General features: G+C 36.4%; 1 protein-coding gene across 1 annotated transcript in view; it reads left to right on the forward strand.

Moving 5' to 3' along the window:
* Positions 1 to 26,422, forward strand: part of IMPA2 (inositol monophosphatase 2) — a 72,053-nt gene that overhangs the window by 31,147 nt on the left and 14,484 nt on the right. Inside the window, exons 3-5 of the mRNA XM_044666922.1 lie at positions 11,214 to 11,318; positions 14,067 to 14,112; positions 25,001 to 25,109. Of these exons, the coding sequence (XP_044522857.1) occupies positions 11,214 to 11,318; positions 14,067 to 14,112; positions 25,001 to 25,109 (260 nt within the window). The remainder of the gene's footprint in view (positions 1 to 11,213; positions 11,319 to 14,066; positions 14,113 to 25,000; positions 25,110 to 26,422) is intronic.

The following is a 26,422-nucleotide window of genomic DNA, read 5'->3' on the forward strand; positions in this document are numbered from 1 at the left end:
GATAGGAAGTGACCAATTAATGGCCTCAGTCTTTTTGGAAGACTTTTTGTATTCATTTCCTCAGTTAATTAGAGCAAAAGATAAACATGTACAATACATTAGAAGAAAGGATAAATGAACAGGTGAGTGAAAATGCATTTGTTAAACAATTATTACATGCCAAGCACCATGCTATTCTAGGATACAGATACAAAAATAATACAATCTGTTCTCAAGGAAGTTGAACAGAACAGAATAGAATAGAATAGAATTATAAAAGAAGGAAACAGCATAAATAGGGGAGTTGGTGAACATGTCCTTAACAAAAGCAGTTGAAGTATTGATTTGGTTGGGATAAGGGAGAAGAGAAAACACACGTAGTGTTGAGTCACAAGTCAAGAAGGTAGTTGAGGGGAAATGTGGAGTATGATCAAGAGTGACTTTGTAGTGGGCTGTGTAATTCAATCATTAATCAATTGATAAGCATTTATTAAGTACCTACTATGTGTGAGGTACTCTGCTAAGTACTAGAAATACAGAGAAAGACAAAAAGCAGTTCCTGCCTTCAAGGAACATGCTTTCTATTTGAGGAGGCAAGGTATAAATTATTAGGTGCATACCCGACACTTAAACATATATAATGTAGAATAAATGTATATACATTCGCTTTCCCTGGCTTCCATACGGATATGGTTCTGATGGAAACTGGGGAAATCAAAAGGTATAGGTGAGGGAGCAGAGCATTCGAGGATCGAGAGACAGCCAATGCAAAAACATAGAAAGATGTTTGAGGACCTTCAAGTAGGCTAGTGTACCTGGCATGGAAGGGAGTAAAGTGTGGGGTGATGAGACAGGTAGGAAGGATCCAGGTTATAAAGACTTGAATGACAAACAGAGGACTTTATATTTGATCCTAGAGCTCATGTCTTGGGGCATGGTCTTAGGAGGTCTGGTTTTCCTATGCCAGACTATAGCAGGCAGAACATATTATAAGAAGATGGCTAGGATAGAAATATGAGGAGAAAAAGCAGGAGGAAACATTTTGGTTGTCCACCTAGGCGTGGAGTGCTCATATCTGCCTGTTGACCTCCCTGCCTTCCTTTAAGTCCCAACAAAAATCCCATCTTCTACTAGAAGCCTTTCACACCATTTCTTAATTCTAGTGCCTTCCCTCTGTTGATTATTTTCTCTATTTATTGTACATATAGCTTGTTTGTATAATTTGTTTGTTTATTGTCCTCTCCTTTAGGCTGTGAACTCCTTGAGGACAAGGACTGTCTTTTATGTCTCTTTGTATCCCCAGGACTTAGCATATTGACTATCATAATAAATGCTTAATAAATCTTTGATTGATAAAACATATCAACCTGATTTGAACAAGCTGTTGTTTTAGAAAAATGGAAAATGGATAAAAAGATATTACCTGCAATTACCATTTATTTTTTTTTAACCTTTGCCTTCTGCTTTAGAATCAATATTGTTTATTGGTTTCAAGGCAGAAGAGTGGTGTTGTAAGATAAATTAATAAGATGTTTAAGATTAGTTAGTTGGGAGGCTTATCAAGCAGGGCTGGAGAATTCTAAATGGAATAGGGAGGCAGGAAGTTTTGCTTCTCTTTCTGAGATGGATTCCATGGTGGCTGGGGACAAGTTGTAACTGAACCCCTGGGAGACCTCAGAGGAAGTGGAGTTTGTATCCTAATATCCTGGTATCCAGAAGGAAGAAAGTCATCTGCCTGTGGGAGGTTTGGTTGAGACTATAAAACCTAACCTGGGTTGCTGGTCAGCTCAGGTTGTTTTAGCCCCCTGATTTACCCAACTGAAGGAGTACTGGCTGAAAACCTGGGAAAGCTGAATCATTTCTGCTGAATCATTTTACAGGACTCAGCAGTGAGACCCCACTTTCATTCCTGATCTTCATTGTACCCTGCCCTGCTGTAGTTTCTAGCTTAGTGTAGATAAGTCCATTCCCTAACCCTGAGGCTTGCCCATAGACTGGTAGAATAGAACCCACTTTCCCTTCTTTCAAACCATAGTTCATTGAATTAAACCCTGTTTATAAAACCTATTGTCAGTCTACTCACTTGTTAGTTTCACAGACTCCCTGGCTAGGAGTTGGGCCTCCAAATGCCAAACCCATTCTAAATTGTATTTCCCCAATTTGTTAATCCCAGCCTATTGTCTTGTCTCTTAATCTTCCTCAGAACCCAGATAATATTTAATTTAATCTCTAGTTTTCCCCCTATAAGAGTGATAAGATGTAGGCAAAGGTCTAGTCCCCTGGATTAAGTGATTTGCCTAGGATCACACATTTAGGAAGTGTCAGAGGTCAGATTTGAACACAGGACCTTTCATATCTAGGCCTGGCTCTCAATTCATTGAGCCACGTACCTGCCCCCTAATCATCACTATTTCTTTCTTTCTTTCTTTTTTTTTTTTTTTAACCCTTGTACTTCGGTGTATCGTCTCATAGGTGGAAGATTGGTAAGGGTGGGCAATGGGGGTCAAGTGGCTTGTCCAGGGTCACACAGCTGGGAAGTGGCTGAGGCCGGGTTTGAACCTAGGACCTCCTGTCTCTAGGCCTGACTCTCACTCCACTGAGCTACCCAGCTGCCCTCATCACTATTTCTTAAAGAAGTTTAACCAACACAAAACAGTTATCAAAGTAAGGAGACCAAAAGACCCAGGAAAACACTTCAGACAGTATTATTCTCAAATTATTTTCAAAAAGAAAGAAAGAAGCCATTCTAACTCCTTTTTTTAATTTTTATTTTTTAAAAACATTTTGCCATGTTTCCATTATTCATTTTCTTTACCTCCCCTCTTCTTTCCTGCCTCCCAGAGCCAGCAAGCAATTCCATTGGGTTGTACAAATGTTATCACTTGATACCTATTTCCACATTATTCATTTTTGCGATAGTCTAACTCCTTTTATCAGACAAAAATAACCCTAAAACCTAAAATATGGTAGGATAAAGAAAAATGTAAATCAATATCAACAGTTAATGTGAATATAAAAATTATAAGTAAAATTATAGCAAAAAGGTAATAGCGATATACCCAAAAAGACATTCACACCGACTAATTTAGATTCATAACAGGGATGCATTGGTGACTCAAGACTGGCAAAGCAAAATAATCATACTAAAAACAATAACATTTTAAAATCATATGATTACATCAATAGACAAAAAAATGCTAAGTACAAGACCTATTTATGTTAAAAATTTTACAAATCAGAGGCACCAAAGGACCACTTTTAATATGACAACAGATTGTGAATGTGAATGAGTAAGACTAAGGAGTCAAGGATGACACTAAGTTTAAATGCCTGGGTGACTTTCCTCGATAAGAAAAGTAAATTTGAGAAGAAAGGAGTGTTTAGGAAGAAAGAAAGATAATGAATTCCAGCTTAGACATGCTGAGTGTAGATGCCTACAGCATATCTAATTGGTGATATCTAAAAAGGCAGGTAGTTAAACATGACTGGAATTCTCAGTAGGGAGATTAGAACTAGATATGCAATCTTGGTAATGCAGTTGATAAGAGTATCTGGCCTTATCTTCCTGAGTTCAATTCTGGCACCAGACACTTATTGTATAACCCTGGGCAAGTCATTTAATTCTGTTTTCCCTCAGTTTCCTCATCTCTAAAATGAATTGGAAAAGGAAATGGCAAACCACTCTAGTATCTTTGCCAAGAAAACCTCGAATGGGGCAATGAAGTGTCAAACAAGTGTGAACAACAGAGTCAAATGGTAGAACATAATAATAATTATTATTTACATGGTACTTTAAGATTTACTTAATAGACCAGCTTAATTCGAAAAGCACCTAAGTAGCACTGTGGATATAGAGTGCCAGATATGGAATCAGGAAGACTCATTCAAATCTGGTCTCAGATACTAATTAGCTGTGTGACTCCAAGCAAGACACTTATCTCCCATTTGCCTTAGTATCTTCATCTGCAAAATGAGTCGAAGAAGGAAATAGTGAACCAACTCAGTATCTTTGCCAAGAAAAGCACAAATATAGTCACAAAGAGCCAGAAAAACTGAACGACAGCAACATGGAACCTTGGAATCATCTTTGTAGACATAATCGAATCATGAAGCTGGTGAGATTACCAAGCAAGATAATATATAAAGAGAAGAGAAAAGTGCCCATGGCAGAGCCTGAAATGATATCCATCTATTTGGTGGGTATGACCTGAATGAAGATCTAGGAAAAAAAACTGAAAAGTGGTCAGGAAGTAGGAGAACCAAGAGAGAATAGTGTCAAAAAAAACAACCTAGAGAGAAGGGGGAAGATGCTGATGACTGATAACATCCAAGGTCAAGAATGATGAGGACTGAGAAAAAGTCATTAGATTTGTCCATTCAGAGGTCATTGATAAAAGAGAGAGCAATTTCAGTGGAATGCTGAGGTCAAAAGTCAAATTGCAGAGAAGTTGTAATCAAATGAGAGGAGAGATTATAGAAGCACTGGTGTAGGTAGCTTTCACAAAGAATTTAGCCAAAAAGGAGAGGACATATAGGATGATAGGAAGGATCAGATTAGAGAGCATTTATTATCTCTGACTTTTCCCTCTCCCTCACTTCTCCTATAGAATCATTTACCAAGTCCTCTTCAATCTCTGTCCACAGTATCTCTCTTCCATTATTCACCCTGGCCCTCACTACCACCTACTTGGACTATTACAATACATTTTTCTATCTTTACTCTCCTTTCCTCCAATATATTTCTCATGTTGCTGCCAACCTAATCCTCTTTATTCATAGGTCTAGATCTATCTCTTTTCTGTTCAGAAATTTCCAGTACCTTTCTATTATCAGCTTGATACAATTCAGAATTATTTGGCATTCAAAGCTTTCCACAGTTTGGTGACACTCTACCTCTCCAGCCTTATCCTATATTGTTCTTCATGTTCTGCATCTTGTAACCAAAACTCTTTTCTATCTCCAGAAAAATAATGACCAATGCTATTTCCTAGGACAGGGATATTCTCTTACCCCTTTTCAACTGTTGGAATCTCAACCCATTCTTTTGTTCCTCCTTTTTCTTTTTTTTAAGAATAATTTTATTGATGGCTCTTGTCTTTGCATCATAATCATTTCTAAGAAGACTTCTTTCTCCTTCTCCATTTAACTTTTCCTTGTAACAAAGAAAAGTCACTAAGCAAAAATGCCTAACAGTGTGTGATCATGGGACACATGTGATAATATGTATATAACATTCTGCCACAGGAGCCTCCAGCTCTCTGAGTCCATTGTTTAAAGGACAACTTGGATGCTACCTTTTCTGTGAAGACTTCTCTGATTCTGCTTGTCTCAATTCCTCCTGGGTCTTCCTTCAGGATTTTACTTGTATTTATCATGTAATATTCCATATTATGCATGTGTGTATAGGGATTGCACCTTTTCATCACTCCTTGCTGATGGCACAGCACTCTCCATGTAGGAGGTACTTTATAAATGATGGAAACGGCAAATCACATTAGCATCTTTGCCAAGAAATCCCTAAATGGAGTTGGACCAAGAGTCAGGAACAACTGAACAACAATATGGAATCTTAACATTATCTTTGGAGATGAAGAGATGTTGGGCTTAGAATCCTAGGTTTTAGAGCAAAAAGGACATTAGAGATCATCTACTTCAGTATCCTTGCTTTATAGGTGGGGAAATTGAAACATAGATAAGTCAAATTATTTGACTAAAGACATATGAATAAAAGTAAAGCCAAGATTCCAACCCTGAATCCAGATCTACTGGCTCTTTCCATTTGTATAGGGCAGGGATGGTGTACCTATGGCACATGTGCCAGAAATGGCACACAGAGTGCTCTCTGGGCACATGCACCATCCTCCTCACAATCCCCACCAGAATTCATTACTAGAAAGGCAGAGAGACTTGGGTGGAACTGCTTCCCTTCCCCCTCTCTCCACTGTGCCTGATGACATTTTTTAACAACACCCACCACCCAGCAGCCCAGTGGGAGTGCTTTCTCCCTCCCCTATGTTGGGTAAGGAGGGTAGGAGGTGTGCTTGGCACTAATTGGGGGGGCTAATATGGCATGTGGTCTCAAAAGACTCGCCATCACCAGTATAGGGCATACCCAGGACTGCAGGCTACATTCTGTGTAGCTTCAGAGGTCAACACTAAAACTAGGTAAGTGTTTTCAGTAAGCAGCTTTTGAATCAATAGATATAAAAATTTTCTGACACTTGGAGCATTCCAAAAATGAAGTGGGACTTCTTTGTAAGTGAGATAGGGACTTTTTGATCCTTGGATGTGTTCAAACAGGAACTATTTGACCAGGTTTAAGAAATGGAGTAAAAAAAAAAAAAGTTCCCAATAGAAGGAAGAGAGATTGGGTGAAAATCTCTAAAAGTCTAGGATTGTGTGTCTAAAGAATTTTTTAATTGCCTTCAACTCTTACCTTGCTTTTTGGTATGCAGTAAATGCTCAGTAAATATCAGTTGATTGATTAAATGTGACTCTTCAGTTGCAAGGGTCCAAAGGGCAGGGACCCTGTCATTCATATTGGTGTCTCTAACATACAATAATAGTTGGGATTATTTATATGGAGCTTTAAAATGTTAAAAGATAAGTGCTAATATTATCTCCATTTTATGAATGAGGAAACTGGAGCAGACAGTGTAAGCAGTTTGTCTAGGGTCACATAGCTAGTAAGAGTTGGAGGATGGATTTGAATTCAGATCTTCCTTCCTCTAGCCCTCTATCCATGGCACCACCTAGCTGCCTCTAGATAGTATCTAACATAGTGCTTTGCAGATGGGAATTTTCTTAACGAATTTTTAAAAAACCTTACATTATGTCTGAGTATCCATTTTAAGACCAAAGAGTGGCAAGAGCTAGGTAATCAAGGTTAAATGACTTGCCCAGGATCACAGTGCTAGAAGTATCTTGAGGTCAGATTCAAACCCAGGTCCTAGAGTCAGGTGCTTTCTCTACTGTGCTACCTAGCTTCTTCCCCCTCTTTTAAAAAAAATTTTTTTTTTTAGAATTTTTTCCATGGTTACATGATTCATGTTTTTTCCATTCCATGGAATGAATAGCTTAGTAGTATCTATCATGCAAGTGACTTGTTAAACTTATCACCTTAACTAAACTCTTTTTATTTTTTTATTATTATTACTTTTTAAAATTTAAACCCATGACTCCTTCCTGGAGTCAATACTGTGTATTGGCTCCAAGGCAGAAGAGTGGGAAGGGTAGGCAATGGGCGTAAAGTGACTTGCCCAGGGTCATACAGCTGGGAAGTATCTGACGTCAAATTTGAACCCAGGACCTCCCCTCTCAGTCCACTGAGTTACCCAGCTGCCCCCAATTAAGCTCTTTTCTGTTGTATACTCTTTATTTTATAGACTTAGAGTGTTGCTGGCCTATAGGAAATTAGCTGCATATGTTACTTCTTACTTTGCATAGATCTCACTTAATTTTATGAAACTTTTAAATATGTCATTTCCCCCAAGCATATTTATATGGCCTTATTAATATCTTAAGGGAGAATGCCTGAGAATTTTATTGGGATCTTTCCCCTGTTTGCCTTATAGACATTGGCTTCCTAAATGGAAAAGAGTAAGTTTCAGAACCATCATCTCTCCCTTATTACCTGGGGTGTCACCTTAGATGCAGTGAGTCATTGCTCTTCCCTTCATAATCCTACTTGATTTGGTTTCAAAGCATTATATGCTTTGACTTTGACTTGTTTCTTAAAGACAAACAGCATTTATCTTACCAGTTAGTAGTTAATCTGCTTCTTTTGTATATTTATGTACATTTTCCCCCTTAGGGAGAGGACCTTTTTTCTTTTAAAATATAATAGCAAAGCATATAAGACAAGGAAAACTTAAGTACTTACAGAATTAAGCTTTCAAACTTAGACTGTTATAGGGGTGAAAAATGGTGAACCCCTAGGTTCGAGAAGGAAACCATTCTCAAGAATGACAGGACTCCAAATTTAGCTTAAAAGTAAAAAGAAAGATTTATTAGTAAGATAGGATTAATGGCCAGCAAGACAGCATGAGTGGAGCAGCCATGGGAGGCTCTCCCGGGTCCCCCAGTTTTGTATCCTTTCCCATAGTGTGTACCTGACTCCCTGCACTCAGGCACTCAGTTGGTGCAGGGTCTGTCTGAGACACTCAGGGTCTAGACTGTTCAGGTGTGTTCTGGATGTGTATCTCTTTGTCTATCTCAACTCAAAGGAATTCCAAGGACAATGGTCCTTGCCTTGGGGGTCTCGAGGGCATGTAGAGGGAAGGGAATTTCTCTGCTCACAGCCTGCCAGAGTCAAGGGATACAGGGTCCCTGCCATCTCTGCACAGTGCCCATGTCAAGACCATGCCTTGAGCTGTCCTATTGGTTCCAGGATCAAATATAATTTTCTGACATTTAAATCTCTTTATAACTTGGATTCTTCTTAGCTTTCTCATCTTCCCCTTCTTTATTCCCCTCTATACCAGATAGACTGGCCTATTTGGAATTCCTCAAATGTGATGTTCCATCTTTCTATGCCTTTGCATTGGCCATCCTTCAATCCTTGAATGCCCTGCTCCCTTACCTTTGACAGTTGACCAAAACTTATCTACGTGGAAGCCAGGGAATCTAGTAAGCATAAGTAGGGGCATTCATAATACACACACACACACATTTATACACATTTGTGTGTGTGTGTGTGTGTGTGTGTGTATTGCATGACCTAATAATTTATACTTTGTCTCTTCTGCAAAGAATGGAAGAGGATACAGTTTTTAGTGGAATTATTTTGAAACACTACTTGCTTCACAGCAATGCAATGAAACACGACAATTCTGAGGGACTTATGAGAAAGAATGCTATCCACATCCAAAGAAAGAACAGTGGGAGCAGAAACACAGAAGAAAAACATCTGCTTCATCACAGTTTTTGATGGAGATATGATTGGTGATGTAGACTCTAAACGACTACCCTACTACAAATATTAATAATATAGAAATAGGTCTTGATCAGTGATACATGTAAAACCCAGTGGAATTGCTCATTGGCTACAGGAAGGGGAGGGAAATAACATGAATCATGTAATTATGGAAAAATATTCTAAATTAATTAAGTAAATAAATTTAAAAAACTACTTGCTTCAGGGAAGTTTGAGAGGAGAAAAAGAAGGCACATTTAAATCCCACTTGGCTATTTTTTGAGAAATTTAAGCTCTCCAAATTATTCTTCAAAGGACCTCCTAAATTCCAAGAAGCAAACAAAATTAGTGTTTGCTAAATCATTAAAGTCTATTACTGACATCACAAAATGAGCCAAATTTATGACATCTCATAGTTGTACTTTTATGTGTTTTATGTATACTTTATAGTGTGCTGAGGCCCTTGTATAATGTTTATAATAGATTTATGCTCATTTAAGAGAACTTTATAGTTTTTCCTTGTATTATGTCCTTATATGTTCTATCTCCCAGGAGAATAGAAGGTCTTGGAGGTCAGGGAACATTTGGTTTTTGTAACTTCAGCCTTTATATACAACTGGTACTTAGTAAGCATTTGGTTGTTAAACTGAATAAGAACATTAGGCTGGGATCCTGATGACCTGGGCTCTATTTTTCTTTCTCCAACTAACTAGTCATGTGAATTTGAACAAGTCACATCATCTCTTTGGATTCTTTGCCTTCATTCCTTCAATTATTCCTACCACTGAGCATTGTGCATAACCTTTAAGGGGAACTTAATAAATATTTATTGATTAACTGTAGATTGATTAATCTAGGTATACTCTTATATTTTACATAAGTAGAGGTAGAGGTAGAGGTATGTTAACTTAGAAAAAACACAGAAGTATTAAATAGTCACAAAAGCCTTTTTTGTACATATTTTCTTTCTTTCTTGTCTCCCATGTTATATTTGGAACTTCTTAAGAGTAGGAACTACCTTTTGCCTCTTAAATCTCCAGTATTCAGCATAGTAGGCATTCAATAAATGTTTATTGTTTGACTGAATGAAGTAGCTGTAGGCCATCTAGTTGGAGATGTCTGAAGTTCAGAAGATAGTTTGGAGATCAATATATACATTGGGGATTCATCTGTGTAGAGCTGATGGGAGCTAAGATTTGGGAGTGGGGAAGGGAGAAGAGAGAAAAAAGAGAGTAGAGAAAAGAACTCGGGACAGAGAACAGAAAGTGTGACACAAAGATGATTACCCAGCAAAGAAGACCAAGAAGGAAAGGACAGACAAATAGGAAGAGAATCAAGAGAGAGCACCATAGTAAAAACTGAGGAGGGAGAGAGTATCTAAGAATTGTCAGCAGATCAGAATGCTACAGAAAAGGCAAGTCAGAGAAAAGATTTATTTCCGATAATAATTCATTTCTAACCTCGAGGAAAGTAGTTTATGTTAAGTGATGAGGTTGGAAGAAGTGAATGTGGTATGAGCAAATGAAGGCAATTAATTTTTTAGGGTTTTTTTGTTAGTTTTTTTTGTTGTTGAAATTTGTTAGTTTTTTTGTTTGTTAAAGAAAGTGAGAATTGAGGAAGTGTTGTGTGAAAGTTGTTTTTTTTTTTAAAGATGGGGAGATTTAGACATAAAAATATCATAATATCTCAAAACCTCAAGAGTTAGAAGGCATCTCAGAGGACATCTAGTCCAACCCAAATTGGAACAAGAATCCTCACTAATAACATACCAAAGAGCTCCTGAGGAGAACCCACTATAATTCCACTTATAGATAGCTCTGTTAGGAAGTTTTTCCTTAATCAGTCCATTTGCCTCCTTTTATCTTCCAACACTGCTTCTAGATCTGTTGTCTAGGGATATACATAGCAAGTCTAATCCTTCTTTCAGACCATAGTTTTTTTCAGATATTTAGAAGACTGTTCTCCTGTTCCCCTCTTAGTCTTCCCTTCTCCACATTACACACCCTAAAATCCTAAATTATGAACAATTATATCCCTTTTAAAATTAGGGCCCAAAGCAATTTGGAACAATTATTATACAGTGTTGAAGAATATAAGTCATTTGGACAAATTCCTAACTGCTAAAAATTAGTGCAACTCTAATGAAGGTTGGCCATTAATCTCAAGTTTTATATCTCCTGTAAAATGAGCATTTTGGATTCGGTTATGAGTGGTTCCTTCTAAGATCCTATTATTGCATCAGTTAAGAAAATGAAGTGGGGAATTTTCTGAATAGTGATGGTTTCCTTTTAAGTCATAGGCCATTCCATTTTAATTACAGGTTCATTGCAGAAGAATCTACTGCTGCTGGAGAAAAGTGTGTCCTCACAGACAGCCCCACCTGGATCATTGACCCTATTGATGGTACTTGCAACTTTGTACACAGGTATGCATAAGTTCATAAGGAATCTCAAATTTTGGTTTATAATTCCTTTGTACAATGGGGGTTTTATTCTTCTGGAAATAGCATTTTTTTTTAGATTGAAGTACACGTATAAAAATTAATAAATGTTAGTCTGAATGTTATTGATGTAATATACTTAGAGGAGCATTTGTTATTATGTGTGACCCTCTTAGTGGTATGAGGGAAATGCTATGCATGATTGTTTAAAACCCATTGTGTTAAGAAGGTATTTAAAAGAAAAGCAATCATTATAATAAATCACCCATTTTAATGTTTGCATTCATGATTAATGGTGATGATGATGATGATGATGAATTTCATATCAAAGATGTTTAAATAAAAAAGAGGAAAAAACAGCAACAATGTTGAAAAACGAAAATGTCATTGACATTGAGTGTATAATATCTGGTTAGAGAAATAAATATTAAATGTAAAAAGTGGGTAATTTGAAAAAAGTATAATTTAAATGACATTTGTAACTTTTCATATACATGTGTGTTAAATGTAGTTATTTGGCTCAAATTTAAAAGCACAGTAGATGCTGTGGCCAAGAAGACCTACATGGAACCCTACCTCTGATGTATACTGGCTGTGTGAAACTAGGCAGACCACTTAACTTTTCAGGATCCTAGGCTATTCCCTAAGACTAGAATTCTACTCTGCTCCTTCTGAAGTTTTCATAAAGTGTCACATATCAAATTCTGAGCATTTTCATTAAAGTGGGTCAAGTATCATCAAATGGTTCAGCTATCCTTTAACCCACAGGCATCTTTGCAATTTACATAAGGAGCTGGGTTGTAGCAAATAATCACAATTCAAATCAATTTAGCAAACATTTATTGAGCTCTTTCTGTGTTCAAGGCATCATTTTCGCTGCCATGAAAAAGATGCTGCCTCCAAGTAGTTTACATTTATATTCAACATACAGGGCTGAAGACTGAAGATACATTTAGAGGTCTTTGTATTCCATTCCCCAGGCTTTTAGATCGAGATTTGTGACTAAAGAACTAACTTGGAGGAGTATAGAGCTTAAAAAATCCAAGCATAAACAGAATTTAGGGATTTGCAGAGAACTAAAAGACAATTAAAGCAAAGGCTACATGAATTATACAGGTCTAAAGGCTTTTCAGAGACTTTTGATGATTCATATGCAAGATTTCCATCCTTTTTAATGGGCATTGAGATTGAGACATGGATAGGCATGTTTCTGAGGATTGGCATCGAAATAAAGGTTTTAGTTTTAACGTTCTTTTGGGAAGATATACTGCCTTTTTATTGGCAAAGGGTTCATAATTCCCAAATAAGGGTTTTGTTTTTTTCATTTAATTGAATTACTCACAACCTTTCCCCAACCTTCCAGCCCTAAATTAGACACAAATTAAGTTTTGAATTCCTAAGGCCCAATAAGAAGTGAAAAATAGGTAATATCAATTTTAATTTGTGAAATTCATGCATGTTGATCATTATTCAAAAATCTTAAAAACAAAAAGCCACAATCTACAATAAGGGGTTAATAACAACACAAATCTTTGCTGATATTAAGACCACATATGAGACATAGCTCAGGTTTCTGGCCTCCTAGGATCCTGGCACAGTTTTAAATATGGTAGAGCTGATAACCATTGACTCATCTCAAGGAAGTTCTTGTTGACAGGAAGAGGCAGGCTGGCATTTTATCACCATTGTTGTGGTTGGGTAGTGACTGACACACAGCAGGTTTCTTCTCCTACCTGGCCCTCCTCACCCAGAAAACTTCTTCCTTCACTTTCCCATCCACTTAAAGAATTTGGAGAGTATGTCTTTTTTGGGGGTTGAGAATCTGTTCTGGCATTTTACTAGGTAGGACATGATCCAAGACTGGGAGATTTAAATGAATAATTTCTAATTTTATATTTTATTACATTATATATATATATATATATATATATTTACTATTTGTGGTCTTTTGGTTCTTGTGACAAACACTAGCCCACATGGGATCAGTCAGATGGTTAAGAGTATTTATTATAGACTCACTATGTGCCAAACAGTGTACTAGGCGTTAGGGGTACAAAGGAAGTTATGAGAGAATATGTTGTCTCAAGGAGCTTATTGTCTATGGTTTAGAGCAAGAAGAAATATTAACGGTCACTGAATTTGACTCCCTTCATGAGAAAACTAAAACCTGAAATGGTGACTTGCCCAAGATCATACAGATTCTCAGCAGCAAAACTGAAATTTGAACCCAGGGCCAATCTTTACATCCTGTTTTATAACCTCCTAAAGTTTGAGTAGTTTGATAATGATAGCTGACATATAATGTTTGTAAAGCCCTTTACATAAATTATTCTATTTGATCCTTAAAATAACTCAGTAAGGTAAGTATTGTCAGTATTAAAGATGAGAAGGCAGAGACTTTGGAGGTTAAGTGTTCATCCATAGTTACACATAATCGAGAATGGAAATGGAACTAGGTCTTCCTTGATTCCAAGTACTGACTCCATACTCCCACTGCCCTGCTCAGGTGACTTGTTTTCTTTCATATTATTAGCAGATTATAACATGGGGAGCTGAGCATGTTTGTTATGGAGGTAGTTTCCAAGATTCTAGAAGGGGGGGGAGTTGGTAACAGGAAAGTGCTTGGATTCCTTTCCCACAACCCTGTAGCAGCTGTTAGGGGTCTGTACTTTTATAAAGATCTTTAGGTTTGTCTGTATAAAAAAAAATTATTGTGTTTGATTTTCTTTACAGATTTCCAACAGTGGCAGTTAGCATTGGATTTGCTGTTAACAAAGAGGTATATATTATGTGTGTGATATATGTGTCTATAGAATGTATTCTATAAGTGGTTCACCTAGAGGTGGCTCAGAATGATCCAAGAGTATAAAAGACAGAGGTAGTTATGTCTGAATCTTTTGGGGTGAAGAGCCCTCTGGTCCTTCATGAATAATCACCAAACTCTCACCTATGGATCCCAGAAGGATGCTCAGCGGCTGTTCCTTGGGAAAACTGTCTCAGCAGATGGGCTAAACCAAGAATGATGGTAGCTGACGAGCCTCCAAGCTGTTGGTGAGTCAAGGAGGATGTCTACCTCAAGCACACGAAGACTTCCCCGGAAGGCATAGGCAGAAGAGAACAGTCTGTTCCAGCAGCTGTAAAGGCAGCCGAAGCAGGCACTGGGGAGCACTTAGAGCTTGGTCAGATAGTAAAGATGCTATGGTCATCCACTGCCTCCTAGGCCACTGCTAGTCATCTCTACTTTTATCCTACCACTGAACTTTGTTGCCTTTGGAAGAAGACCCATGACTTCTTGCAGCTCTGCCTCACTGAAATCTAATTCATGCTCAAGGCAAGACATCTCCCTGGGATACAAATGACCCTTTTCAAAAACAGAGGATGAACAATATCTGATAGTTGAATCTTCCTTCCTTGAAAGCTTTGTGTATTCACAACCTCTGGACCTTGGCTTCAGTCTTCCCATAGTGATGTTCTATGCTGACCACTGAATCCGAGCATGTGTGTCTCTAGGCTTGCAAATTAAATCCAGCACAGCAAATGAATCTAAACCAGTTGGAGGCAGGGTGGGAAAGGATGAGAGAAAGGGGAGAATAGGTGTGGTTTTTCCCTTTGCCTTTTATTCCTACTTGCTAGGGAGTGGCTAGCTTCTGTTTTTATTTGGGTTATATAGTAGCACTGTTGGGAAAATAATATTTATGAAACCAGTAAAAAGAAACAGTTGCCAAGAATTTAAGTGTGAATTATGTGCTGGGCACTGTACTAGGCAATGGAAATTACAAAGACATATGAAATAGTTGCTGTCATCAAGGACCTTACATTCTATTGGAAAAGATGTGTATGCATGAACACAAACATGTAGACACATAAATATATGCATATATGATAATATGTTAAGATTATACTTGTAATTTGGAAGAATAAGTTACTAGTAGCTAGGAAAATCAGAAAAGGTTTTATGTAGAAAATAGATTTGCATTTCTAGATAGTATTTTTTTTTTTAATTTTAAACCCTTAACTTCTGTGTATTGACTTATAGGTGGAAGATTGGTAAGGGTAGGCAATGGAGGTCAAGTGACTTGCCCAGGGTCACACAGCTGGGAAGTGTCTGAGGCCGGATTTGAACCTAGGACCTTCTAGATAGTATTTTATATATGTCCTCTGATAACAAATTTATGAAAGGTAGAGAGAGAGTGTAAAAACTGTAGTCTTTTGCATTTCTAGATAGTAATTTATATAGTATTTTATATATGTCCTCTGATAACAAATTTATGAAAGGTAGAGAGAGAGTGTAAAAACTGTAGTCTGGGTTTCCTATATATTTAATAAGCAAACTGAATCAGTAGAGATCTAGGTGGCATAGTAGATAAAATATTGAAAATGGAGTGAGGAAGACCTGAGTTTAAATCCAGCCACAGAATTTACTAGCTCTATGATCCTGAGCAAGATCTCTGTCTGCTTCAGTTGCCTCATCTTTAAAATAGGAATAGGAATAGCTTCTCCCCAATAGGGTTATTGTGAGGATAAAATGAGAGATCAATAAAGCACTTTGCAAAACTTGGCATTCCATATAAATACTAGCTTTACCACCATTATTATAGCTATAGATTTCCCCCTTGCTGGCTTCATTTGTCTTATCATATACAATTTTATTACCCCTGTATTAAGGATAAGGAAACCAAAGCTTTGAAAATATAAATAACTTGGCCAATATCACACTGTAAATAATAATAATAAAATCCCTACAAATATAAGCCAAATACTTGTTTATGAATGTTACACAGTGCATCCTGTAATTTAAGAAATCTATAAACTAAGAATTTATAATTATATATCACAATTAATATATTTTATTAACCAAAGAACAAAAAAACTGTGCCATAAAGTCCCAGAACTGTAAAGAACAATTTATAATTGATCTAGTAATTATTGAACAAGCTACCTGAAAGCACCATAACATTTATTCTTCATAGGTTATTATAAAGCCTTTGACTTAGTTTTACACTCATGGTTTATTCCTGCATTGAAAAAATATAGAATAGACCTAACTATAGTGAGGATGTTTGTTGTCCCCATAAAAAACTCTTGTTCATTTAAACACAACACTAACACAATAATTTTGAGAATAAACGCTATAAAAATGGCATCTTTCAGAGAGACAGTTAAATCTCTTGTGGTTATAACTAATCTTAAACCGAACATTAATACTGCTATTCCCAAATGGAAATGAGTATGGCTTACAATTTAAAGACAGTCATTCATTCCAAAATATCTGGTTTTTGAATTTTTTTTTAATTTTATGGAGAGAGACAGCCTGGTGTATTAGATAGAGAGCTCATCTCAGAAATAAGAAGACCTAAGGTCCAGTCTTATTTCTGGCATGTATTGTCAGTATGATTTTGGACAAGTCACTTAACCTCTCAGTGTAACTCCTTAAGACAATAAATTGCAGAAAATGTGCTGACCTGCATTGGGAGAGGAAGTTTCATCATCCTGGACTTTCCTATATCAGTGAAACCACAGGTGCAGTCCTTATCCTTGCTTTTGTTTTTGCATCACCTACATTTCCCAGGATAAGAAATTCTATCCTCTTTTCCCTCTCAGAATGCTATGCCTTAAAACAAAGGAAAAAGAAAAAAAAAAAAGAGGAGTGGGACAGGGAAAGAAACCAGTTCAACAAAATTAACCAACCCATAAAACAAGACTGACATTATCTTGAGTGTTCCACATCCATGGTCCTAAAAGGAGACCCTGGCAAAGAATAAAGGAGATTGATTGCCTTCTCATATCTCTTCTTTGGCACCACGCCTGGTCACCATAATTTTACAGCATTCAGTATCAGTTGTTTTGTTGTTCTTGTTCTTTCTGTCTATACTGTAGTTACATGTATTATTTTGCTGATCCTGCTTGCTTCCCTCTGCATAAATTTATGTCTTCCCCTATGTTTCTGTATATATTATATTTGTTTTTTTTTTTGACAGCACAATAATATTCCATTAAAGTCATGTAGTACAACTTATTTAGCCAGTCCTCTGTCAGTGGGAATCTTCTTTGTTTCTAGTTCTTTTTTACAACAAAAATAGCTATAAAAGTTTTGGTATATTTAAAACCTTTCTTTTTGTGTTGACCTACTTGGGATATGTGCCTAACAGTGGAATCTCTGAATCAAAGGGCGTGGAAATCTGTCACTTTCTTTGCATAACTCCAAATTGCTTTTCAGAATAGTTGTGCCAATTCACAGAGTAACCTTCGGTACATTAGTATTTCCCCATTGACTGTTCCTTTAATTTGTCATCTTTGCCAATTTCCTGAGTGAATGAATGAATCCTCAGAGTCGTTTTGATTTGCATTTCTCTCATTATTAGTGATTCAGAGCATTCTTTTATATAGTTGTTAATCATCACATCACATCAAAACATCTTATTAGTCACTTGCTGTACTTAGATGTCCTAAATTTATATGGCTCTACTGAAAAATAATTTTCTCCATTTTGTGAAAGCTTTCTCCACGGACATAAAATGTGTTTTGACTTGGCAAGTATAAAATTCTTAATGTGCACTAACATAGATTCTGAATTCACTGAGCTTGAATCTAAAGGTTAAGTTGAACCAAAGGATGAAGGTGACACCTTGGACTCCTACAGGTAAGACAAATACGTCATCTCTTCGTCAAAGAAAAAGCAGTGCTATATGTGAAGAGACTTACTCCCAGCATAAAATCAAAACTTAATGGAAAGAACATATTTAAAGTAGATTAACATTTATATGATTCTATTTTAGGTATACATTTTTGGAGCTTCAAAATAGACTATAAAAGACTTAGAAAGTATAGTATTAAGATCCAATACATTTTGGGATTTTAATATATTTTTTATTTAATTTTTAAATTTTTATGTTTTTTGTTTTAATTTTTATATTTTAAATTTTTTTAAATTTAATTTTAAATTTAAGTTAAATAAAATTTAAAATAAAAACATTTAAATTTTTAATATTTTATACACACACACACACACACACACACACACACACACACACACCCTTACCTTCTATCTTAGAATCAATATTGTGTATTGGTTCCAAGGCAGAAGAACAGTAAGAGCTAGGCAAAATAGAGGTTAAGTGACTTGTCCAGGGTCACACAGCTAGGAAGTGTCAGGCCAGATTTGAATCCCATTTCTAAGCTTGGCTCTCAATCCACCAAACCACCTAGCTGCCCCCAGTCCCATACAATATTAACANTTTATAGGAGAGTGGGAAGGGTTTATAAAGCCTTAAATATATATATAAATAAAATAAAATAAATGTAGCGCCACTACTTTACAGAATTTCACCTTATTGTGGGGGTCTCTGGAATATAACACCCATGATAGGTGAGGGATCACTGTACTAGAGTTGTTGGCCACAGTCAATCAGATATAACATTAATACATAAAAATGTAAGAGCATCATTTTCAACTGATAGTATATTAAGTATTCACAATCTTCAGGGTATATAATCAGGCCAGAAAGGGAAGGATGACCAAAAAGCTAGGGATGAAATTCAGTCTTTAAAAAACAGAACTCAACAACTAGAAGCAAATGACTTCACAAGGCAGCAAGAATATATTAAACAAAATTTAAAAAAAGAAAAATTTGAGGAGAATATGAAACACCCATTGATTCAACCAAAAGATCTGGAGAACAGAGCTAGAAGAGACAACTTAAGAATTATTGGTTTACCAGAACATCATGATAAAAGAAAAAGTTTAGATAGCATTTTACAAGAAATTATCAGAGAAAATTGCCCAGAAATTCTTGAACAAGAGGGAAAAGTGGAAATTGACAGAATCCATAGATCACCTCCTACATTTAATCCACAACTGACAACTTCCAGGAATATTATAGCCAAATTCAAAAACTACCAGACCAAGGAGAAAATATTACAAGCTGCTAAAAAGAAGTCATTCAGGTATCAGGGAACCACAGTTAGGATAACACAGGATCTGGCTGCTTCTACATTGAAGGACCGGAAGGCATGGAACACAATATTCCGGAAAGCAAGAGAACTGGGTCTACAACCAAGAATCAACTATCCAGCAAAACTAACTATATTATTGCAAGGGAAAAGTGTGGTCATTCAATAAAATCAAGGACTTCCAAACATTCATCAAGAAAAAACCGGACTTAAACAGAGAGTTTGTTGCCCAAACCCAGAACTCAAGAGAATCAACATAAGGTAATTAAGAGAATGGGGGGAGGAGATATATTATTTCTGTTAAATTGGCTTTATAATGGTGGCAAAGTTTTATTATATATATAGCCACTGCTTTCTCCTTGATGAGGTGATGCTTTATTTGTCTTATTTGGAAGAGACCAAGGAATTTTCAAGAATCATCTTCATCTTTTGGTTCAATTTAATCTCAAAATTAAGAACTATCTTAGCTCAAGAAGTTCAGAATTTTCAAATTAAAAAAAAATATGTTAAACTTACATGCCACAGGATATCAAGTGCCAAGGAACTATAGGCAGGATCATATAAGTTTTAGCAGCAATTATCATAGAAGGCAATATAAGGAGTTAAGATAAGGAGGTAGAGTAGAATTTATTATGCTTCAGGTAAAACCAAAAAATATAGGTGGCAACTATGTAATAATAAAAAAAGAAAAACACTATGAAGAATAATATTCTTCCATTGTAAAACTGAGTATAATTCTACAAGAGAAAATGCATATTTAATAGAATAAAGAATTTTCAAAGCATTTTTGTTGAGAAAGCATAGCTGGGTGGAGTCTTTGAATTGCAAATACAACAGACAAGAGAAGCCTGGGTCAGTTTGTTGTGACTAAATAATGATCAAGTTCTTAAGCACCCCAGGTGCCTAGCCCTTATTGCTCTTTTGCCTTAGAACCAATACTTAGTATCAATTCTAATTCAGAAGGTATGGGTTTTACAAATTTTTATTTAAAAATTTTTTTTAAATATGGGGGAAAGGTTAAGACCTAGGAACATAAGTCTGAGCTGGGTGGAATGAAGAATGAAAAAGGTATAGGATCAGATCACTCTAATTGTAGGAAACTAATGTTGATCCCAGTTCCTTTCTTTTACCTCTGTTTTCTTGGTAAAAGGAGAAATGTGAGGAGTAAATAGAAAAAGATATTATGATGGTATATTGTGGAAGGAAAAACATGTCATAATCATATTTTCTGAAATTAAATTATTCACCCATGAAATGGAAGAAGCAGAGTCTTTGCGTTTGCATGATAGGTTTATGCGTAATATGTTAGGAATATTAAATCTCCCCTTAGATAAGCCTAAATCTACCTCTCTGTAATATGGGTTTGCAAAAATATACCTGAAACATAAAGGTTCATATGAAGTCAAGACAAAGAGCCAGAGCAAAAATCTATTACACTTTGTAATATCTTTACAAAAATATCCCTGAAACATAAAGATTCATTTGGAGTTAAGATAAGGAGGTAGAGTAGAATTTATTATGCTTCAGGTAAAACCAAAAAATATAGGTGGCAACATTGTAATAATAAAACAGATGTGGTTAAAAGAGATAAGCAGGTAAATATGATGTTTGAAGGCACCCAAAAATAGATGAAATCATATCAATATTGACTACATGTGTACAAAATGGTTAATATCTAAATATCTAAATGAAAAGTTAGCTGAACTACAAGGAGAAATATACAGGAGGAAAAAAATAACTGCAGAGGATCCTAATATGCCCCTTTCAGATTTAGATGAATGTAAGAAAAAAATAATAAAGAAGTTAAAGATCTGAATAAAATTTTAGAAAAGTTACATGTGATAGACTTCTGATCACTTCTGAATAAGAAACAAAGTATATACATTTTCTAAACTTTACATAGTACAATTGTAAAAATCAACCATGTACAAGGTTATTTGAAAATTCATGAATAATTGTAGAAAAATAGAAATTCTTTACTGACCACAATGCAACAAAAACTGAACAAAAATGGTAATTTGAAGAAAGGTTTCAGATTTATGCAAACTAAGTAATATAATCCTAAATAACTCTAGTGTGCTGAAAGAACAATGATTTCTAAGCCATATGGAAGAGAGATTACATTTGATCTTTTTTGCTTTAGTGGGTGGATTGAAAAACTATGGTTAGCAGTCACAGAGGTGGATTTAAGCCTAATCTAAGGGGAGATTCAACAGTCCTAAAGTGGAATTAGTCTGGCACAGGAGGTGGTGTTTCCCTCCTTTACTTGAGGTCTTTTTAGTAAAAGCACAATAACCTTTGGAAGAAACATGTGCTAAAGCCATATTTCTTTTTTTTTAAACATTTATTAATATTCATTTTTAACATGGTTACATGATTCATACTCCTACTTTCCCCTTCACCCCCCACACTCCCCCCACCCATGGCCGATGCACATTTCCACTGGTGTTTTAACATGTCATTGATCAAGACCTATTTCCAAATTGTTGATAGTTGCATTGGTGTGGTAGTTTTCGAGTCCACATCCCCAATCATGTCCACCTCATCCCATGCGTTCAAGCAATTGTTTTTCTTATGTTTCTTCTCCTGCAGTCCTTCCTCTGAATGTGGGTAGCGTTCTTTACCATAAATCCCTCAGAGCTGTCCTGTGTCATTACATTGCTGCTGGTTCTGGGTGAGGCTATCCCTGTACCTTTGCAAGGATTCCATGCTTTGCATCTCCACACAACATACAGAAGTCTATTGCGTTTGATTTTACCACAGTATATCAGTCTCTGTGTACAATGTTCTTCTGGCTCTGCTCCTTTCGCTCTGCATCAATTCCTGGAGGTCTTTCCAGTTCGCCTGGAACTCCTCCAGTTTATTATTCCTTTTAGCACAATAGTATTCCATCACCCGCATATACCACAATTTATTCAGCCATTCCCCAATTGAAGGACATACCCTCCTTTTCCAGTTCTTTGCCACCACAAAAAGCGTAGCTATAAATATTTTCGTACAAGTCTGTTTATCTATGATCTCTTTGGGGTACAAACCCAACAATGCTATGGCTGGATCAAAGGGCAGGCATTCTTTTATAGCCCTTTGAGCATAGCTCCAAATTGCCAGCCAGAATGGTTGAATCAGTTCACAGCTCCACCAGCAATGCATTAATGTCCCAATTTTGCCACGTCCCCTCCAACATTCATTACTCTCTCCTTCTTTCATTTTAGCTAATCTGCTAGGTGTGAGGTGATACCTCAGACTTGTTTTGATTTGCATTTCTCTAATTATTAGAGATTTAGAACACTTTCTCATGTGCTTATTGATACTTTTGATTTCTTTACCTGAAAATTGCCTATTCATGTCTCTTGCCCATTTATCATTTGGGGAATGTAATGCCATATTTCTTAATTTGGGATCCATGAAGTTATTTTTTAAAATTTTGATAACTATATTTCAACATAATTGGTTTCCTTCATAATCTTAAGGATTTTATCTTGTTAATTTAAAAACATTTCTGAGAAGGGGTTTTTAGGCTTAATTATACTGGTTAAGAGATCAGTGACACAGAACAGGTTACAAACCACTATTGTCTGTAGTAGAGAGGTATTCAGGTATGGGTTAGACTAAATGGTCTCTGTTATCCCTTCTAATTTTAAGTGTCTGTGAATTGGACACAGGAGAAATGTCAGAGGTAGGAGGATAATCAGGAGGCAAACATGTCATGAAACCAGAGAGTAGATAGTATCCAGAGTTTCAAAAAATAGGTCAAGGAAAATGAGGATAGAGGGAAAAGCAACAAACTAAAAATGTGAAGTTCTTACAAGGAGTATGTCTCAGAGGGAAGCCTTTCTGGTCTCCCATCTAAGGTTGGCTCTCTGTTCACTATGCCATGCTGTCAAGAAAAGAAAGAATGTCAATATTGAAAAGGAAAAATAGAATCAATTATTGGCATTTTAAATATCCTACTTGAGACTAAACAGCATAGTGTGCAATTTCAATAAGCAAAATGTAGGACGTACTAAATACTCATAGTAAAGACAAGGGGTCAGCCAGGTCTCACCATTTATTAAAAAGTATTTTGTCATAATACAATTTAAGTGTTATAGGAGCAGTGAAAATATCCCAGACTTGAAAGTTTTGCAGGATAGATGACTTTCACAACTGTTTCTCCAAAAAGATTGCTACTTTTTTTAATATTCTCAAAGACTTTGAAAGCAGTTGTTACTGATTTCCACAAAAAGCCCCACATCAAGCATTGTAAAGTATTGAGATATTTAATTGAACTTTTGTTTCCCATAAAAATATATCTGGTTCAGGCTTGACTGCAGATAAATAAGACTAAGCCATCTCCTCAGATTGAGAGGAGCCATGGAATCGGAGCCAAGTGCCAGTGATCTCCCAAGAAGCCAAATCAATTCTAGGCTTAATCTGTGCATGGGAGTCTGCTGTGGTGCAAAACTAAGTGACAGCTAACATTTAGCACCCCTGGGATCAGGTCAGACCGACTCTAGATTGAACACCAGGGATCAACTGGAGCATAAAAGTGATTCCCTGTGGGGATCCCAGACCAAGACTTGGACTGAAGAAGTGTTTGTTCTCATGGATTCGTGCCAAACTGGGCAAAAGCCAGAAAGACTTCTAGGGTCTGTTGGCCTCTCACCAGGCATTAGACTTAGACATACATTTCCTTGTTTCCCTTTAGGGTGTGACAAACTTTCTTGCCTTCCCTTTCACCTGCCTTACCAATGCCTCCACTTTGAAAACAAAGGGAGAAAACATGTCCAAAAAGCATGAAGACTATAAAGCAACTCTTATTCATTTTCTGTTTCTTTTCAGATCATAAGCAGGTTTTTTCTCATTGGTACAGTTTTAATGAAAATGTGACTTGATTTTTAGCCTTTTGACTAGATGAGCCATTCTTCTTCTTGCTTCTCCCTCTTTGCCCTTACTCTCACCCCACCCTCAACACCTTCATAAAGCTGCCTTTGTACTTCTGTGACTTTCTTTGTTGGCATTTCAATAATATTTTCTATGTTATGGTTGGCCATTGGGGTACATTCTTCACACTTCAGCAATTCTAAGGGCATCTAGTCAGCTATTTTCTTTTTAACATAAAAAATATTGAGACCTTTATGAAGAATGAAAACTTTGCAAGGAAATTTATTTACCAATTATTAGTTATTTTGGCAATTGGAAGTAAGGAAATATTTTTTAAGTGCCTACTGTGTGACAGGCACTGTGTTAAACACTGGGGATAAAAAGAAAGGCAAATAATAGACCTTACTCTCAGTCTAATAGAGGATTCAGCCAGAAGTGGTCTAATTTTGTCTTTACAAAGCATTTTTAAAAAACCCTTACCTTCCATCTTAGAATCAATACTGAGTATCAGTTTCAAGGCAGAAGAGTGGTAAGAGCTAGGCAATGGAGGTTAAGTGACTTGTCCAGGCTCACACAACTAGGAAGTGTCTGAGGTTGTATTTGAATATGAAACATTTTAAATGTGAACTTTATGCTTTTGAGAGCCCTATAAACTTTTTTGTCTCCATGACTGTCCTCTTAATTTTTGAGTCCCACTGGCATCTATGAAAGCTACAGATTGTATTTTATTTATCACAGCATTATTTCCAACCCTATTTTATAGGGTTTATAACACCATCGTTCTTTTTCCACTTATTCTAATAAGATATAATTTGACTAACCTTACCTTTTTTTTTCCTTTTAAAAAATCACAGCTTGAATTTGGAGTGATTTACCACTGCACTGAAGAACGATTATACACAGGCAGACGGGGTCAGGGAGCCTTTTGTAATGAACAAAGGCTTCGAGTATCCAAAGAGACAGGTAGGTCTGGGCTTTGTTCATTGAATTTATATTTTGATAGAGAAAATGGGAAAGAACATGTTTAATTTGAAAGCTCCCATAGAAAATGGACTTCATTACAGTATCTGAAATCTCTCTTGTGGCTTGATGGTTCAGCTATTTTGTGAACTGGCTTTTCTCTGATAAGCTGGTGAACAAGCCAGTTCTATATTTTCAATAGAATTTTGCCAACCGGCTTTACGTGGGTTTAACCTGCTTTGCTTTCTTTCTGACTCCTCCCCTCCAGTTCTCTCCTTGAAATAGAAGCTTTTTGTTGCTGAGTCATTTTTTAATCATGTCCAACTCTTCAGGACAGGGTTTTCTTGGCAAAAATACTGGCGTAGTTTGCCACTTCCTTTTCCAGCTCATTTTACAGCTGAGGAAACTGAGGCAAACAGGATTAAGTGACTTGCCCAGGGTCATACAACTAGTAAGTGTCTGAGGCTGAATTTGACCTCAGGAAGATGAGTGTTCCTGACTCAAAGCTCAGCACTTGATTATCCACTTCATCACCTAGCTGCAAGTAGAAACCTTCTCCTATAACAAAAAAAATCTAGTCAAGGGAAACAATTTAGTAAAGTGTGGGGTATTATTCCACATTGTTTTCCAGAATGGTTGATTCAGTTTAACACTCCAAAAGCTGTACACTATTGTGGGGGAGTAAACATTTATTAAGTGCCTACTATGTGCCAGGTATACACACTTTACAAATACTATCTCATTTGATCCTCACAACAAAACACTGGCCATATCTAAGAATACACACCTATTTTTCTATCTCATCTCTATGAAACACAAGATGTATTTAATCATCATTCCTCTGAAATCATGACTATTAACTGGCTGCTTTAGGTAAGGGAGGGAAGGAACAACTGTTCATTATATTTGATCCAAATTCTGAAATCTTTCAGAGTAATTTCCCTTTATATTGTTAAGGTTTTCCTGTAATCAATTCTGCTTCTGTTCACTTTACTCTGCATTCATTCATACACATTTTTCTCATTTCTCTGAATCTGTCACATTCCTCATTTCTTATGCAGCATAAAATTCAATTTGTGAAAAGACTACAAGAGCTAAAAAATCTTAATCAGATTCTCTAGATTGAGGGAGGTGCCCACCCCTAACTCCCACTATGTGAAAGAGATGCCTCTACTTATTTAAAAGGAAAGGTTACCTTTAAACCTCAAAGTACTATATACATGTATAAGAACAGAGAGAACTACTATTATGACTCAGAAAGACTGGAATACCCATTCTCTCTCCAGCAGGTCTCCCAGTCTGGACTTGGGGACATG

Source organism: Gracilinanus agilis, chromosome 1, assembly GCF_016433145.1.
Source record: "Gracilinanus agilis isolate LMUSP501 chromosome 1, AgileGrace, whole genome shotgun sequence".
Lineage (NCBI taxonomy): Eukaryota > Metazoa > Chordata > Mammalia > Didelphimorphia > Didelphidae > Gracilinanus > Gracilinanus agilis.